General features: G+C 43.3%; 2 protein-coding genes across 4 annotated transcripts; both read left to right on the top strand.

Moving 5' to 3' along the window:
- Nucleotides 1–7764: 7764 nt before the first annotated feature.
- LOC139910685 (uncharacterized) lies at nucleotides 7765–11211 on the top strand. 2 transcript variants are annotated; one of them, XM_071898063.2, is made up of 4 exons: nucleotides 7765–8524; nucleotides 8790–8920; nucleotides 9198–9303; nucleotides 9567–11211. In XM_071898063.2, exons 1-4 carry the CDS (start codon nucleotides 8251–8253, stop codon nucleotides 10730–10732), a joined length of 1677 nt encoding a protein of 558 aa, XP_071754164.1. In that variant the 5' UTR covers nucleotides 7765–8250; the 3' UTR covers nucleotides 10733–11211. The 2 variants fall into 2 exon arrangements, with proteins under 2 accessions (XP_071754164.1, XP_071754162.1); XM_071898061.2 differs by having other exon boundaries at nucleotides 9561–11211.
- Nucleotides 11212–13382: 2171 nt separating this feature from the next.
- On the top strand, nucleotides 13383–18195 carry LOC139910684 (uncharacterized). Of its 2 annotated transcripts, XM_078282587.1 has the most exons (5): nucleotides 13383–13527; nucleotides 13761–14099; nucleotides 14410–14552; nucleotides 14799–14907; nucleotides 15892–18195. In XM_078282587.1, exons 2-5 carry the CDS (start codon nucleotides 13796–13798, stop codon nucleotides 17124–17126), a joined length of 1791 nt encoding a protein of 596 aa, XP_078138713.1. In that variant the 5' UTR covers nucleotides 13383–13527; nucleotides 13761–13795; the 3' UTR covers nucleotides 17127–18195. The 2 variants fall into 2 exon arrangements, with proteins under 2 accessions (XP_078138713.1, XP_071754161.1); XM_071898060.2 differs by lacking the exon at nucleotides 13383–13527 and having other exon boundaries at nucleotides 13712–14099.
- Nucleotides 18196–18665: the final 470 nt, after the last annotated feature.

Genomic DNA, 18665 nt, shown 5'->3' with positions numbered 1-18665 from the left:
GAAAGGTCGACGACCTGTGTGGAGGCTGACATGGCTCTCAAGGGCAGCCATGCTACTGAGGATGCGACCACATTCCCCGCACTGGTTCTTGAGCAGACGCCTACCAATGACCGATAAAGGCTGTAATGGTGATACAATAGGCGGTGCTTTGACAGGTATGGGGTGAAGAGAGACACTCGGAGGGTAGACGACTGTACGAGGGGAAGAGGGGCGCCCTTTAGAAGCAGATTTAAGTCTAACTGTCTGGGATCGATTTGGTGGGGTGGAACATATTTGATTTGGCTGTGTAACTATGCGAGGGCTGGTAGTTTGGGATCGCCGCTGCGGAGTTGTGGGGGCCTGGGCTTGATTCTGGGATCTTGTGTCTCTCTTTGCTGGTAAGAGGGACAGACTCCTTCCCCTTGTCAGTGGTGATTTATTGGCTGACATTCTAGGCGGGGTCCATACAGCTTTAGCCTTTGCTTTCTTCAAAGCCTCACGGCGGGCATGGTTCTCTGCTAACTGTCTTGTTTCAGCTCCATTCTGCGACTTTGACTGGTTGGATTTTTTAATTTTAGCTAACTTCTTAGCTTTTGCTGCTTTAGCCAACTTCTTAGCGTTAGCCAATCTGATACTCTTTTTAGGGCTGGTGAAATCTTGAATTAATCTGGGTTTTTTAGCATCTGTGGATTCCCCAGTCTTTTTTGGTCCAACACCATCATTAGCTAATCTGGGCCACCGAGGGCTGAGAGGACTGGGTTCACTAGTAGCGTTTTTAGGACTAGCACCATCTTTAGTTAATCTAGACCTCCTAGGACTGACAGAAGTGGGTTCACTTGTAGTCTTTTTTGGGCTAACACCATCTTTAGATAATCTAGGCCTTTTAGGACTGACAGAAGTGGGTTCACTAACAGTCTTTTTAGGGCTAGCACCATCTTTAGTTAATCTAGATCTCCTAGGACTGATGGAAGTGGGATTGAGGGTCATCTTTTCAGGAGTTGCAACATCTTTAGCCAATTTGGGCTTTTTAGGACTGACCGCAATGGGTTCACTTGTAGTCTTTTTATGCGTTGCACTGTCTTTGGCTAATCTATGTGTTTTAGCACTGACAGGGGTAGGTTCTGGTTCTGTGAATGATTCTGGATTTGATTCAGTTTTACTGGCCTGCAAGCGGGTTCTGAAGTGACTTCGGAGTCGGGCCACGAGGGAATCTTTTTTCAACTGTTTCAAGTCACCAGTGCTGGTCTCTGCGTGAGCAGTTCTGGTATCCACAGCATCGCTGGAGAGGGCCTAAAAACATAAATAAAATTTTTTTTAGCATAGAAAAACAAATCACATTGCAGAGGCATCACATTACATTTTACATGACCTCCAATTAAATATGAAAACATTAAAAGATTGAGTTGCAATGGATAACCACCACTATTTCAAAATACACTATACTAATATAGTCTACGGATTTCAATATTACATGCATATTGATATTACCTTTTGTTGGACATGAACTACAGGTGACACTGCCAGTTGTGCCAAGAACTGGGTTTTAGTCATCTGTAAATGAGGGTCGGATGTTGTGTCTTTTAAGGTGATGGAGGTCAGCCTTAGGGGGGCAGTTGATGGTTTCTCTTGTATAATAGCTGCCTCATTTGGTAGCACAGAGGCATGCACATGTCTGTTGATAGGCACCTCTTTCAAATTGGAGCTAGTTTCTCTAGATATAATTGGTGTCTCAGAAACTGTGGCATTTTCTGCTGTAGATACAGCTGAAGGCTGAGTCCTGTTGATGGTTGCTGGTGATTTCTCTAGGACTGCCGCTGACACCTTTGGAGGTACAGATGGTTGCACACACTTGGTGATAGATGAGTCTTTCAAACTGGAACACGTTTCAGAGGATGATGTTGAGATCTTAGAATCTGGGGCAATGTCCTTTGCAGATGCAGCCGAAATTGACTGAGTAGATTTGACTGCCAATGATGGTGTCTCTTGAACAGCATTTGGTTCTTTTGACAGTGCAGAGGCTTGTACAGGCATGGTGATTGGTATTGCTTTTAAACAAGGGTGAATTTTAGTGGCTAATGGTGGGATCTTAGAAAATGGGATTATTTCTTTTGTAACTGCTGGTGACAGCTGAGTTGATGCTGATGATTTCTCTTGTGTGGCACTTGGCACTGGCCTAGGGATAGGTGAGTCCTTCAAACTGGAGAGAGTTTTGGTAGATAAATTTGATGTCTTCCAAACTGGGGCCATTTCTTTCATTGATGCAGGTAATGACAGCTTGGTCAATTTGACTACTGCGGGTGATTTCTCTTGGAAAACAGGAGGTCCCTTTGGAGGTCCAGAGGTTTGCATAAGCACAGGTGAATCTGACTTTTTCAAATTGGAACAGGTTTCTGTAGATACAGTTGTCATCTTAGAAACCGTGGCAGTTTTTCTGGGAGATTCCAAATTGTCCCATATATTATCCCACTTATGAGACAGTATTATACCCGATTCAACTGGAGCTGTTGGTGTATCCATGGTAACACTTGACTGCTGTGACAAGGAAACCGACTGTGCTGATGACACCGCAACAGGTGTTTCTGGCGACTGCTGCTGTCTTGTCACTAAAACTGTCTGTGGGGCTACAGTGGACTGCTGTTGCCTTGGTAGCACAGCTGGCACCTGTCTTGGCACTACAATTGTTATTTTCGGGTGTGGCAAAGTCACTGACTGCTGATCAGTTGAGGTGGCAGTTGTCTGTGAAGTGACAGCAGACAGTGATTGCCTGGGTGTAACAACTATTGTTTTCAGAGGAACAGAGGAAAGGGAAGGGGTTCCCGCAGCTGTAGAAGCTGGTGGTAAAATATTCTTTTGTGCGGCTACAACTGTTGACACAACAGTAGAAAGCTGTGTTGGGGACAGAGCAGCTATCGAATGGGGAGTAAATGAGGACATTGGTCTTGGCACGACGATTATTTTCTGAGGGGTGGCGTTACCCAACTGTTTACTTGGTGTCACCACTGTTATTAGAGGATGGAGAGGGCGTTGTTGAAGTGATTGCACACTTGTTGCTACAGTTGATGGCGGCATTGGAGATGCAGTAGTTTTGGAAGGAATGAGCGCATACTGTTGTTTTGGTATGACAATAGCTTTTATGATGGTCTGAGCTACACTGGTTGACTGTTGGTTTGGAGACACTGTTGTTTGAGAACTGACAGTGAATTGCTCTACTGATGATTGGGCTGTTGTCGACTGCTCTACTGTGGGTAGACTGAATGATGCTTGGGGAGGTACAGTAGGAGGCTGTGGTGATGGTGGTGATGCTGAGGTTTGAGGGGATATGGGAATAGGTAGCTGCCCAGGGGCCACAGTAACAGTTTGTAAGGTATTCAATCTTTGCGGAGAGGAGAATGTGTCTTCCATTGCCAAGTGATATGCTGAAGCTTGAGCATTCATGGCTTCAACTAGTAACATTGCATCCTGAAGAGTTGGATACGAGGCATGGCGTTCTCTAGGCTGAACAGATGGTGCTTTTGGCGACTCAGTAGATGGGGTCTTCACTGTTTCAACTGCAGGCATAACTTGAATGGTTGGAGATTGAATTGCCTCTTCCTCCATTTCCATGGGCAATTGTTGGGATTGAGGGGGTTCCTTTTCTGAGGACCGTCCTCTGCTTGAAGATTCTGCTGAAACAGGCAGACAACTAACCTTGATCTTCTGCACATCTCTTGAAGAGGTGTTTACAGCCTCCTGGACTGAGGCAATGTTAATGGATGGCAATGAAGTCAATTCTTGCACTGGCAGCTGAGATGTAGAGCGTCTTGCCTTCTCTGATGGTCGTCCTGCTTCTGAGAAAGGGTGAGAACGGACCCCAACCTCCTCCACTCCTATTAAACAGGAATTTACTCCCTCCTGGTCTGTGGGAACACCAATAGATGGAGACTGAACTTTTTCTTCCACTGGCTGTTGCTGAAAGTTATAGTTTTTTGCTCTCTTTGGTGGCCGTCCTCTTCTACGGCGTACTGGCAAATCAGGCTGGGAACTAGCCGCAATTTCTGCCATGCCAACTTCTAATTCTTGAGAAGCTCTCTCTTTTGTGATTGGTGCTGCCTCTGACAACTGTTCATTTGTGGAGGGCACATCTGCATGTGGTTGCAAAGCATCATAAAATTGTTTGTTTACTGATGTTTCACTCTCTCTTTGAAGTTGCTGGGCGATTTCTGATGGTTGCTCTTTTTCAGGGAGTTGGACCACTGACTGTTGCTGTGCAACTAACAATGGTCGTTCTACAAGTGTTGTAACTTCTGCCTGTGTTGATGTTTCTGTTATCTGTTGATTAACCTCAGGCTGTTCTTCCAGATCATCCTTTAGGCCTACTGCGGGGAGCGTGATGACTGGTATATGCTCTGGTTCAGATGCTTGGCTCTCGGCTCCTCCCAGCCCATTGTCCCCTGCCAAACAGGGTGTCTCCAGGGCCACTGGCGTCTCCTCATCTTTCTGAAGCAAAGTCATTCCCCCATCTGAAGATGGCTGGCTAATGGGAGGCCCTTCAGGTGTGATTCCATTAATGAAAGCCTCCGATGAGCCTAGGAGCGGAGGTGATAGCATGTGTGACATGAGAGAGACGAGAGGATAGACAAATGGTGAGGGATACATAGCTATATCATGAATTTGTTCAACAGAACAAATGAAATTGAGGTCTATTAAATCCAAAAGAGATAATTTACATTGCATAATTTGTAATTGGATCAAGTTTGTCCTTGTTTATTATATGAAGGCCAGTTTTAATTCCTCACCTAGAATTTCACTGGGCACTTGTCTGCAGACCAGAGCAGGTTCAACGTCCTCCTGTTTCAAAATATACAGAGGAAAGGAATTATCACAATCAGATTCCTGTGGATGGCCAACACACACTCCAATTTCAACAACACGTAAACAAAAGAAAAATGTATTTATCTGCAAGTCTCTAATACACACCCACCTCCTGTTTGATAAGTATAAATGCCATCTGAGAATTTCCCTCTCCATAGCGCTCACATTGCTGCTCCTCCCTTTGCTGGTCTTGGGTTTGCACTGATGAGTTTCTGAACTGGTAACATTGCTCCACCAGCATGGTTCGCAGAGGAACAAGGTCTGTTAAAGTAAACAAATAGGAAAACAGCCGATTGTTAAGACTAAGGTCCTGAATTTCCATTGAACAGGTTATACCCAGGAATTGCTGAAACTAAAACAGATTGTTTCACTCAATCATTTTAAGCTTTTATTGAAGGATATGGTAACAGTGGAGTGTTCCTGTTTCTATTGATCTGCAAAGATGCTTTGTCTTATATGTATGAATTTATGTATTTTCTATATATTGTGTTTTTTTGCATTTTTTGTTTTTGTTTTCTTTGTGATGCTTTATTGTTATTGTATTGTATCAGGGCGTCATTGTAAAAGAGGGCATCCGTTCTCAATTGATCACCCTGAATAAATAAAGGTAAATAATAAGAAATAAAAATACTTCTGCTTGCACATCTGCCCACAATATCTACAGGTCTGACTCCGAGTGACTACTTTTACAGGCAACCTGGTAATCTGCTAGGACTGATTGAGCCCCACTCTAAATGAAACAACCTCATTAACACTTCAGTCTGAAAAGATTTATCTGATCAGCCTAAGCCGGGTTGAAATTTCGATCCTGTTGAAAGAGTTAACATTTTGAAAATCTCTTCAGAGGGAGAATTTAAGGTAAATCGCTGACTGCACTGAACAACTTACGCAAGAATGTCATCCACACACCAGATGACAATGTGGCATTTTAATTATATCATTCCTTGTTAAAAGAACATCATGGAAGAAGAAGATTCCAAAAACCTACCTGTTAAAATACATTCAAGAATTTAAAAGTATGCGAGTTTGAGTTAACCTAGTAATGACAGTTGAGCAAATATATGTGTATGTCATATGGCAAATTCAAATGTTAGTGTAATTTGCAGTGGGACCAGATCACTCGCCCTCTGATGCGCAGGTGTCAGCACTGCCGTCACTTAGACTATACTATGTTTCAAGCTACCAATTACCGTAGAAGAGAGACACAACTACAAAAAAGTATATTCCAGTTACATGTTTGAGACATGGTTACAGCTACCCAAACTACACAAACTCCTATGCATGTCAACAGCTAGCTCACATCAGTATTCAAGCTACTTTGACTAGGCATGAACAAATAACCTATTTACATTGTCTATGTAACGCCAGTCAATGTAGAAGCTGTGGAGGTTTGTTAAAATCACTCATATACCGCCTGTCACTTAAAACATTTGACTGGAAGCATGTTCATCTTGCTGGTGAGGACAGGACTGATGAGTCTGAGAGCAGGAGTATAGTGGTAGTTCTTGGTATCATGTGCAGCTAATTCTTATAAAACTTCAAAGAGTATGGCCTTAAAGTTCAGTAGGCATTATATAAATACTGTAAAGTGAACAATCTAGATAAGTAGTTCTCAATCCTGGTCGTCGGGTCCCAGAGTACTGCTAGCTTTCTATTGTACCAGGTAGTTAATCGCATTTACCCGGCATCCCTAAGAGTAAATCAGTCCCTGATTAGAAATTGCTAGAATAAAAACCAGCAGGGCTTGAGATTGGGAATGAGAACCACTGAATTTTTGTTCATGCTGGTTGAACTCCATTCTAATGGAACTCGTCACGTTACAGTTTTGTGAAATTAAGAAATTTGAGATATCAAATTAAAAAGCAGAGGTGGTAATGGATGTACACAGTATTTTTTTTAGGTGATCTTGTACATGAATAGTATTTGAAATCGATTTAAAACCGCATATTTGAATGATTGCCATGTTCTAATGGGTGGGATACATGGCTACTAACGTCTAACCTCTAGCTAGCGCGGACTGGTTTCCCTCCTGTTTGGGATCCCTCCATACACTGATTTGCATTAGACTCACTAGCCGTTTAATCTGCAGAAAGCAGCTGGCATATTGGTGTTCCACAAAATACGAATCCGCATGTATTCTTAGCTAAAATAACATATCACAACACAGGCCAGTTAAATTAGTTAAGGTTAGTTAGCTTACAGTCCGTGCTAGTAGCTAGCACGCTAGACAACTCACCACATTGAACGCCCGTGTCACGTCTGTCAGAAACGCTGCTTGGCCCCGGATCGAGTTCACTTTCGTTAATGTTAGTGGTCGGTTGATTTTTCGCATTCTCAAATTCGTTGCATTTAGATTTCAGGTCTTCGTTCTCCTTCTTGATCCTGGATATTTCTGCCTTCAGCTCATCAACCATAGTTTCGAAAAGTTTCGTTGTCTCTGCGACTGCACTTTTGAGCATGCTATCCATAACGTTGGCGTAACGCGCCTGAAAATCGTCCCCCGACATGATGATATGGGTAATCCTACATTCGTGTTCCGAAATAAGTCTAGATCGTTTGTTTCTCGTGAATCTACTTAAAGTAAGCTATTAGGATCTGATACATTCGTCAACATGGCTTCTTCCCATGGACGCGGTTCTCTCCTTAGTGCTTTATGTGACGCACTAGTGGGTGAGGGAGGGAATTGTGCATACATCCGGTGTCCCTGTCAAGCCGTAAAACGGTTGATTTTTCGATAGCATAAATAGGCAATCGATCGATAAATGGATGCTCGTGGTAGTGCTTTCAGTTTCACGAGTCGTGGTCGCACCTTTGTTGTGTTTTGTACAAAGTTTAATGAAGGACATGTCTATCAACCGAGAAAGGATGAAGATTGTCCAAGCTCACGACCCGTATTTTATACCGGAAGTGCGATTGTTTACGGAATAAAGAGGAAATGCTTGTGCTCAACGGAAAAACAATTCGTAGATTACAGCTAATCATTTGATCTCTCTTCATTACGAAAATAGTTTTCCAGTGAGAATCGACTATATACCATTTCACTAATATATTCTGTATGGTATTTGTATTTTCCTGATCATACTCAGACAGTAGCTAGCTAATTCTATATCAAAACTGGGTTTAGCAAGCTAGTTAGCTAAGAAGCGTCTTTGCAGTTTGACTAACGTTAGCTTCGGCCTGGATGCTGTCTATGCAAGTAAATGTGGACCAACCAATCTCATTCTACAACGTTGCTACATTGGAATTTGAGCTAACAACATTCAAACTAATAGAAACTAAGAGACCGACGCTAGTTGGATCCGTCAAATGTCCCTTATCTGCAGGCTTTGATTTGCAAGTTAAAAGCTATCTTAGCTATTGCATAAGTTAACAGAGCTACCCAAAACTAAGAGCCGGTCCAACGTTCAACACATCACTGTCATGATGTCTGAGGCCATTGTAACGTTTCAGTCCCAACTTTCTGGTGTCATGGAAACGGTCTTCAAGGCTGCCATGTACGAGATCACCCGGCTGGTGGAAGACAGTTTCCTGGAAGAGGTAACACGGAGCCGGGAGCAGGTGGAGTCCCTGAAGAGGCGGCTGAAGTGGTCGGAGAGTCGACGCAAGGAAAGAGACGGAGACAGGAGGGGGAGATGTGCTGACTGCGGAAGAGTAGGGCTGTCTAGCCAAGAGAAAGCCAGAGCGATACAGATAGGTGAGTCTAACAAGACTTTTTTTTATGTTTTATTCTAACCTCCTATAACTGTGGGAAGGGCAGTGGGAGTTGGAGGCAGAAGACGTGTCAATCAAGAACATTTAAGAAGGCCTGCACTTGACACCAGGTCAGGCCTTACTCATGGAATTTATAAAGAAGATTATAAAACAGATTCCTCTTCTCTTATTAACCCTAATCTCTTATTTAGCCATAAGTATCTACCCAATATAAAAACAACACTCTTTTACCTGTATTTCTATTACAGAGAAGAGTCTGAAACAGGAGAGTGTCCCGAAAGAAGAGATGAACAGCTGTCAGGGCATTGCTGGAGAGACACCCAGTCATGAGCTGGAAGAAGCAGAACCTGCGGCCCACAGTTCCATGAAGGCACCGCAGGTAGAAGACCACTAATGACACTTTTTCAGCTTCAGTTATTTAGGTTGCTGTAGAGGAGGAATGTGGTAAGCAGAGTCAGTGGACTTTTTGCTTTTACACACTCATCAGGAGTTAAGTAATCTCTGTAATCTTCTGTCACTCTTTTGTCTGACTTTGTCTAACTTGTGTGGAACCTTACTTGTTGTGTCCAGTCAATGCTCAATTTTAGACCAAAAGCTTATGGTTTAGGTGAGTAGAGATTGACTGACCAAATAACTTTTGTCTCTCTGTCTGTCAGTCCCCAGATGTAGGAAGTGAAAAGCTGGATAGACTGCTAAAGGAGGAGGCCCTCCGCATCACACCTGATAGCATGGAGCAAGAGAGATGGGGAGTCCATTTGGATGGTCAGTGTCTCCATATTTGCAGCTACATACAAATAATCATTTTCACAAGGAATATTCAGCATCTTAAAATCCAAGTACACAGACTCTATTTGACTACCACTGTTACAGTATTATTTTATTAGCGAATGATAAATAAGATGATGCACATTCTGAAAACTGGCTTGACAGCTGATCAGTAGTTGATTGCATTTTGTTCATTATGTTTACTGTGTCATTGTAGTTTATGAAAATCTTGTTTTCCTCCTCTCATGGGTCAGGAGCAGAGGGGTCAGATCTGTCTGGGCCTAGTAGAAGTTTCAGTGACCAGGAGATCCAACAGTGTCAGGACGACTGGGAGCCTGGCTTGGACCAGAGGCCAGAACCGGGGCAAGATGGCAACCCAGTTGACCCATCTGAACCTCTTTACCGGAACCGGTACGGCATGGAAGACCTGGGTGGCTTTGACAAGGCTGGGTATGGGGGTGCCAATATGATAGACATGGGTAGCCTGGATGGGTTACAAGGGTCACCATCCCACCTAGGTGAGGAGCTGAGTTACATGGGTCACTATGAGGGGGATCTGGGAGCATCTGAGGGGGCTGACCATCGAGCTTACCAACCAGGTCCCCTACGGAATAGAAGGGGTGCATTAGGTTCACCTGCAGGTTCACCCTCAAGGGCCAACATAGAGGTGAGTGGAGAGTTCAGCTGTCTGTTGATCAACGAGGAGGGGTATCTGCAGGACCCGAGCGTCTTGTACCCTGCACACGTGTCTGGTGATACAGGCAGCAGGGTGAGCTTCCGGGGGCAAGGCATTCGTGCTGGAGACCCAGGTTTAGACAACACAGAGGATCTCTATGGGCCCTCGGAGACATACAGCCACACCATAAACCTGGGAGAGAGGGTGCAGCATCAGACAGGAGGGAGAGGAGGGAGGAGGCACAACTGTAACCAGTGTTCCACGTCCTTCTCCGACTCTGCCTCTCTCAAGGCCCACAAGCAAACACACAAAGCCGGACAGGGGCCGCCATACTCCTGCAACCAGTGCGGGAAGACCTTCACCCAAGCCTGCAACCTCAAAGTCCACCAGAGAATTCACTCCGGACAGGGGCTCCACCTCTGCAGCCACTGCGGGAAAGGTTTCCCCACCTTCTCTGACCTGAAGACGCACAAGTGTAGTCAGACAGGTGACAAACCTTACTGTTGCACTGTATGCGGGAACAAGTTCAGCCGTCTTTGGAATCTGAAGTTGCATCAGCGCATTCACACGCAGGAAAAACCTCACCGGTGCACCATGTGTGATAAGAGCTTCACACGGGCAGACATTTTGAAGGTTCACCAGCGTACCCACACAGGGGAAAGACCATACTGCTGTGCTATCTGCGGCCTCAGCTTCAAACGCCTGGATCATCTAAAATCACATCAACGCAAACACAGGACAGATCTATGAAACTGGAGAGGGTTGGGAGGAAGAGCATTAGGGAATTTTGGGGTTTTGCGTTATTAGGGGAATCAAAAATGTATGCTTTTAATTATGTTATGGGCCATGGATGTTTTTCATCAAGACCATGGCAATGTTAATTCACATTTTCTTGTCAGATCAGTTATTTTTAGTTCTCCATGATTCCAAGTCCTCTGATTTTCATTTCAGTGTTTTTGTTGGAATGAAAATATGTCGTACAAAAATAACATCATATAAAGTATTTCTTGTGTTTGATAAAAAGGTATGTCTTATTTGTATACATGATACAGTGGTATCACTATAGCTGCATTTATCGCTGCATATTTGATTACTGAAAAAGTAATTCTGCTCAGTAAACTTATGATCCTTGTGATTACACTGCAGATTCAAAATAAAACAAAAAACGATTTTCTGCTCTATTTTTTGTTTTTCTTGTTCATTTTTGATGGAGTACTCTACCTTATCTGTAAGTTGTGACTACTTATACATTTTTAGGTTGTAGTTATGGGTTTTAGACCCATTTCAATTACAAATTGCTGTAAGTACATTGTTTGCCAATAAACCAGATATCAAGTCCCCTGATGGCCTTAATGCCATTTCAGTTTTCTTGTGGCCATAGAATGATCACGTAAGAGCAAAGAAGTGCTGTGAAAAGACAACAAAAGCCGAGGAGAGGGACAGAAGGGATTTTTTTTCATAGAGCACCCAATGAGCAATGTCACATTGATTAGCCATTTAAAAGATGTCTAAATGGTTTACAGCCATCTCGGCTAAAATTAGGCTACATAGGGTGTAAATGTGAAAGTTTAGTAGACATCTGCATCTTTAACTATGTATTATATATATATGACAAAAAATAAAGCATTATCTTGTACATATGGACTTAAAGGTTAGGTTTCCTGAGAAGAGGAGTGACTGTAGCTGGTTTGCAGGTGGTTGGTATGCAGCCAGATGTCAGGGAGGAGTTGATGATGATGGTAGGCAAGAAGGGCAGCGGATCTGCAGCAACAGTCTGGAGGAGAGAGTAGGGGATGGTGTCACAAGGGCGGGACGTAGGTGGAGATGACGGAGATGAGTTTGAAGACCAGTGTCAGAGAGGTCAGGGAGTGAATTAGGGGGAGGGATAAGGGTAGTCAGAGAAGGAGCCTTGGATCTAATCAACCCTCCTCTCAAAGGTGACAAAGTCTTTTGCAGAAAGAGGTGGAGGGGGTTGAGGAGAGAGAAGATTATTTGGTTACAAGCAGATGATTGGATTTTAGAGCAGTATCACCAGAGACAGAAGCAGAGAAGGAGGAGAGGAGAGATCGAAAGTGGAAGAGGTCATCTCATTTGACAAACCGCTAATCTATGTCAGAAGCCTTTCACGTTCAATGTGCACGTCTTCAGGAAGCCACTGGGCAGGAGGGGACAGACAGAGCAAGTCAAAAGAGGACGATAGCGCAGACAGAAATGTGGAAGTGGTGGATCAGGAGGGAGAAACAGGAAGAAGAAAATGCAGATTAGGCCAGGTGGTGAAGGTGTGAGGAGAGACCAGTTTAAAAGGGCAAGTAGAGAGGGAGGGCTGGGGCCCCTACATACAATGTATTAAGTGTGGAAGTGGATATTTAGAACCATCTTCTGACTGCACGCACACCAGATCTGTTGTGACGTTATTTTAGTAGTAAGCATGGTTTAAAAACATTAACGTCATATCTAACTATAACCTAAGACTTCTGATGCCTGTTAGGTCTACTTAGGTTTATAGGAAATTACCACATCACTTTAGTGTCAAACTACATAAATAAAATTGCCTCACAGGATTACTGTCTGTTTTCTCAACCCACATAAGTTCTTGGTACAATGGAAAACTGGAATTCCATTAATCACGGGGACCATGATTTTATACCAATAATTTGTCCATACTTTACAAAGAAAACAATGAATTTGCATTGTTTTTTCAGATTAAAAACAAAAGCCTTGCAATCAAGTAGTTAACCTTGCTTAGAACTAAAATATATTTAGCAAGAGTCTCATCTATCTCATCAAGTGCAAATAAGCCGTTCACAAATCATGTTGCATGTTGTCACTTTGGCTACCTGTGTTACTTTACTGGTTGGCCTACTCTGAGGACAAACTTTACATTACAGTGCAATGAACCCTTCTGCACTTTCGCACAATACCACTTTATAGATACTTTACTTTATACTTTAATTCGACTTAAACGTCAATGGCACTGTTTAGTACGGTTACGATGGCCGAAATGCCATGTCAGTTAAACAATAACGACACCAGACACACTGTAGTGATTTTTGGCGCAGCCTGCGGGTTTCACTTTAGTAAAACGCGTTTTGTTATGTTATGGGACTCAGGAACGGCTACCGTACTGCGTCGTTGGTGACGTCATCATCAACAACAAGACCTGAGGCGATTGTCAAGTAGCTAGCTTGGTTATATGTTATTTATACACGAATCTCCTTGGCTAACCAGTTGTTAGTCGTGGAAACCAGAAACGCAGTTGTAAATAGATCGCAATTAGACTATGATGTAGCAAACCCGTAGAACTTTTGGAATTCTAGATAGCTGCTATAGGTTTGCTAACGTTAGTTAGCTTGTTAATGCTAAGCTAAGGATAAGCTAGTTAGCTGACTCTGTTCGAATTGACAGAATTTCAGCCTAATAGAGTTAAAATTGCCGTTGAGTAGTTTATCGTTTTAGTCATTATGTATTTGTGAATGTCTCTTTCATGCCCATTATCTGAAATACCGACAACAACATCTGGGTACAGTGCACCTGGACAGAAACAGGTCTGTGATAATGGTGTCCAAGCTACACAACCTGTGGTAGCATTTTTCTTGATTTCAATGGCTAGGATCTGACCTTTAAATAAAAAGCGCTCTCTCTCTCTCTCTCTCTCTCTCTCTCTCTCTCTCTCTCTCTCTCTCTCTCTCTCTCTCTCTGTCTCTGTCTCTCTCTCTCTCACACCCCACTCTCTCTCCCTCTCCCACACACACACGGATTCCCGGTGTGTATTGGACAGTGGCTTCTTAAACTCACACCGACAGAGTATCCATCATGTCGGACCTGGACACACTCATTGTCGCATTCCAGACCCAGCTTTCAGATGTCATGGAGACCATCGTAAAGACAGCGATGTATGAGGTCACCAGGTTGGTGGAGGATGGCTTCATGGAGGAGGTGAGGCGCAGGAACCAAGAGATGGAGTCGCTGAGGACGCAGCTGCAGTGGGCAGAGAGGAAACTAAGTGACCAAGGGGAGAAAGAGGGGGGAAAGACAGGGAGGTGTGTTGACTGTGGCAAGGATGACGTGGAATTGTCCCCAGACGTGGCTGACAAAGGGTCTACAGAGTTGCAGTACGGTAAGAACAAATAAAATAAGTTGAATTAAAAAAGTTCTATCCCATGCGTAGTTGGCCTCCCTACTTTTTTTGATTGCTGTATTGTCTCATTGCTATGTGTGGGACTTGGTGCATGCAGTGCTGTCTCCTACCAACAAAACACATTTCCAATAGGCTAAGTGGATGTTTGCTTAGGATTAAAAAAAAAAAAAAAAAACTTTCATTGTGTGTGCCTCATTTTGAATGAACCAGAATGAAACCTTTCTGAACCTCTGAACTACGGAGAGCAATATGGGCTCAGTAATAATAATGCTGCTGATTGTTTTTTCAGATATTTTGAGGGGTTGTGGCTTGAAAGAGGAAGGCGACTCTGTGGAAAGGTGGACAAGAAGCTGTAGACAGGAAGTGGTATCAGAGTCAGCACAGGATGTTGACAAGCCCACACCCATTCTCAGCCATGCAAGGGAGTCACAGGTGGGTGACATATTGAAATATAAACATCTGAGAGCAGAAGTGCAGACATATGATCAGAATTACCTTTCACATAATCCTAAATGAAATGTTCAAGGAAACATGGTCAGTGATTCTAGATCAGCGTTGTTCTGAGAGGCTTTGTGAGTATTGGATCAGACAGAAACATTCTGTACATAACATCCAACTAATAAAGTGAAAGTAAACTGCACCCTCAGAATTTTCTGATGTGTTCTCTGTCAACTGCAGACAGTAAAAGAAGACAGTGTGATGCCAGCTGTGGACATGAAGGAGGAAGAAGTAGATAAGCCATCTTGTTCTGCTGTGCAGCCGGGAGGATGGGCTGTTAGCTGTGATGGTGAGTATTGTTCTGCACTCACCCCATGTTCCTCGGTCCATTTTTCTCTGGAGTATATTACGCATAGATAGACTGTGCACAGGGAGAATGTTTTGTCCAGCACTATGGTATGGATGGACATACGTTTGGATAGAGGAAACCTTAAGGAATATTAGAGCTCCAGAGTGTGACTGTTTGATCACACTTTTCTGCTGTTTTTGTTTTCTTAGTGCTACTAAGTTTTTTCCTCTGGTCAGGTCAGTGGCAAAATCCAGCCAATACTCTGACATTTTTGAGTCATTAAATTTCCCTGAGGATAAAATACTAATTTAGTATGGTAAAGAAGCATATAAGCTGTTTGTATGGGCACTCAAGCCCTTCTTAACTGTCCCTCGCAACACAATTTGGTGTGATTGCACATGCAAGCTAGTATTTGCTAAATTAGAATTTAAATGGCAGTAGCCTGCTAAATAAGCCAATTTATTATAAGGTATTACAGTCTAAATCAGTCTGAAGTGGCAAAAAAATCACTGAGAATCACTGAATTTTGCTTTTGCATTGTTTGAGCAATACTCAATTCTCATGTAGCCCATTGATGATAAATATTAAATAAGAATTGCTGGAAGTAAAAAAAAAATTACAACTCTATTGGCATTGAGATTATTTTGGAAAAAAAGCTTTACAAAGTTCCTTACAAGTTTGTCAGGCCTGTTTTATAAGGCAGGCCATTCATATTTGATTGTCTGGATTAGACTTAAAGAGACTTAGGAGTTAAAAAAGAAAAAGATTTCAGTTCATGATTTCACAGTCCTATACTGTTCAACACTGTCTAATGGCATGGATGTGAAGCAGTCTCTGGACCAAAATACTGGTCTCAGCACATTATCTGTGGGTGCGACCAACTTAAAAAACTTTTTTCTCTGTGTCTACCCATTGAAAAAGGTAGTTTCAAATCATGAATGTACTACAGCATTAACATGGAGCCTATTTCCATTAATTTGACAGGTGAAGCAGGATCTGAATCCCACAGCTCTAGTGAGATGACTGACACACAACCGAAACAGACACAACAAAACAGTGAGGAGTTATTGAGGAGTGTCATTAAACAAGACCTACAGAGCTCTACTGCTTATGTCTTTCCTGAAGACCAGGAGGACACGCACATGGTTACAGATCCCTCTCATGTGTCACCTTTGGAGATGGACTCCAAATGGGCTGGTCGGACTCTAAGAACAACTGGACTACTCCAGAACCACACGCTTGGAACTGACAAGGATTGTGAAACAGCCATAACCAAAGGTTCACTAAAGCGCATGGACCACAAACTGGTGGACCCAGCCACAGCAGATGAAGTTCTTGCCAGCCCACAACTAGTTAGGGATCAGATTTCATCCTCAGGGTCCCCGAAGGCAAGACAAATTTGCGATGTGGGAAGTGTGGTTATCAAGCAGGAGGTTATTGTGGATTCTGACGGGGATGAGGAAGAGGAAGAGGTGGAAGAGAGAGAAATGACAAGGTCAGGGACGTTATCCTTCTCATGTTCAGTAAACCAGCACAGGGTGAGATCACAAGTTCTCAAGCAGAACCACATTTCCTCTAAACCCACTGTGCAGGAAGTTATGAAGCTGCACTCCAAAGTGGGTACGAGTCTCACGTTGCAAGCTGCTGTACAACACCTCCGCCGGCCAATGAAAAGGCCCCCTCACACACTCTCGAACAACACCAGCACAGCACCGCCCATGACTCACTCTCGCGTTGCAAACTTAAATCCCCTCAACAGAATTCCCTCCACATCCAAAGCCGCTGCTCCTCCTCCTCCTCCTCCCCTCTCTGTGCAGCGAGCTCACCTTGGCGACAAACAAGCCGCAGCGTTTACCCGGACCGGTGCCCCATGGGTCAGCATCAAGTCCCACCACCAGACTGCAAACTCCCACCACCCCCACCCGCACCCCCACCCAGGCTCTCACCCTCAACCCGGCCCCAGGTACCTCCTGCGCTGCGGACAGTGCGGGAAGTGCTTCCCCCACCCCAGCAACCTGAAGGCCCACGTGCAGACGCATACGGGGGAGCGGCCCTTCTGCTGCTCCCTCTGTGGCCGCAGCTTCACCAAGCTGAGCAACCTCAAGGCCCACCGCCGCGTCCACACAGGAGAGAGGCCGTACTGCTGCTTGGCCTGCGGCAAGCGCTTCACCCAGAAATGTAACCTGAAACGCCACCAGAGGATCCACCTGGATGTATGATGATGCACAACCAGTGACAGAAAGACAGTTTTGATGTGGTGTGTGTGTGTGTGTGTGTTTCTTTATTTCAGATTAGGATGCAAGGTTGTTTCCTTTGCATTGTAGTGTAATTGATGTGTTGCATCGCAAGACTGCTTCCTATGTACTTGTGTGTTGAAGTGATTATTCCAAGATGTTATGTGTATTCCCGAATGATGAACATTTATCCAGTAAGGGTTTTGGTTTTATGGATGAGTTCCAAAAGGCAGAGTGGTCACGAAGAAAAGGAATTGTGACTTTTGGTCAGTAAAAGACTATCTATTCTGTGAATATTCAAATTCTTCCATAATGTGAATTGCAATGTGCCTCTGAGGACAACAGCACTTATCTTGGATCACGGACCAGGTCACATGACCATATCACTCACCAAAGGTCACAAAAACCTGTAGTTTCATTTGCAAGACTTTTTATGTTTTTACTTGAAGGTTTTTGTGAGTTTGTTATAGTTTGAGCAAGATTCATTACCCATGGGTCCGTGGAAACCATTCACATTAAAAATTTTAAAAATACCTGGCTGATAGTCTGCAAAGAAGGCTGTTTTTCTAAAATCCTGAAAACTACTTTTGGTTAAACAGGGTTTTGATCTGACAGCACTGAGATGAATTTCACACAAACTGTTTCTGATTAGCACATGTAATCTAAGTTACTTTACGGGTCCTGGGGCTGCATTGATTGAAAGGCTTTATGGCCAAATTATGATTTGGTAGAAATCCTCATCTGCGTTATCGTCATAACTTGAACTTGAGATGAAAAAGTTTCCTACTCTGCTGACTGTGTTTCTCACTGCACTGCAGTAGTTCAACTACAATAGCAAAATGATGAAGGTGTCCAAATACACTTTGATATATGAGGCCCCTGGTCTTATAACTTGGCTGTGTTATATTAGCCGTTAGACACAAATGCAGCTCTTTGATGCACCCATTGTGAATTTATCAAATGTTCCACCATTACATAAATTATTTGTTATGATGTATAAGGTTTGAGCTTAAGTTGTGCAGTGCAGAGTTGAATCATCACAGCTTTTCAACCATGTTATATTTGTTAGTTTCATGAGTGATGAATTAATTTGTATCTTTACAGATGAAAATTATAAACTGATCATATACAGTACTGTATATATTGGTTAAGTTAATAAAAAAAATCGTACCAAAAGCCTTGTCCTTTTTTTCAGTAACAATGTCTTAGGTTCAGCTGACAAAGTGAGCAATATCACCCCATGACTGGAAGAAGGCTGTACATCCAAATAACACTACTATCAAAAATAACAATGTAGTTTTTTAATTGGCCACTTGGTGCCAGCCTTTCACCTATCTATTTGCTTTTGTCAGGTTCCTAGCAGAGATGTGTAGATGACAAGTCCACTAGGCTTACTGCTAACGTATTAATGGAAAGGAGGAATACTATCAAAGAAAATCACTCCATTAGTGTTGCAGTTCATGCTTACAAGTGTCTGTAGACATTATTTAAGTGGGCCTCTGCCTCAGTGCACACAGTTGTATG

This window comes from Centroberyx gerrardi, chromosome 3, assembly GCF_048128805.1.
Source record: "Centroberyx gerrardi isolate f3 chromosome 3, fCenGer3.hap1.cur.20231027, whole genome shotgun sequence".
NCBI classification, from domain to species: Eukaryota; Metazoa; Chordata; class Actinopteri; order Beryciformes; family Berycidae; genus Centroberyx; species Centroberyx gerrardi.
Note: the sequence above shows the minus strand (reverse complement) of the source record. Positions and strands in the feature narration are given on the sequence as shown.

Coding starts and splice junctions, on each gene's coding strand:
- LOC139910685 (XM_071898061.2), top strand. CDS start 8,251: ATGATGTCTGAGGCCATTGTAACGTTTCAGTCCCAACTTTCTGGTGTC. Junction 8,921..9,197: donor GTTCCATGAAGGCACCGCAG/GTAGAAGACCAC, acceptor TCTGTCTGTCAG/TCCCCAGATGTAGGAAGTGA. Junction 9,304..9,560: donor ATGGGGAGTCCATTTGGATG/GTCAGTGTCTCC, acceptor CTCATGGGTCAG/GAGCAGAGGGGTCAGATCTG.
- LOC139910684 (XM_078282587.1), top strand. CDS start 13,796: ATGTCGGACCTGGACACACTCATTGTCGCATTCCAGACCCAGCTTTCA. Junction 14,100..14,409: donor GTCTACAGAGTTGCAGTACG/GTAAGAACAAAT, acceptor TTGTTTTTTCAG/ATATTTTGAGGGGTTGTGGC. Junction 14,908..15,891: donor ATGGGCTGTTAGCTGTGATG/GTGAGTATTGTT, acceptor TTAATTTGACAG/GTGAAGCAGGATCTGAATCC.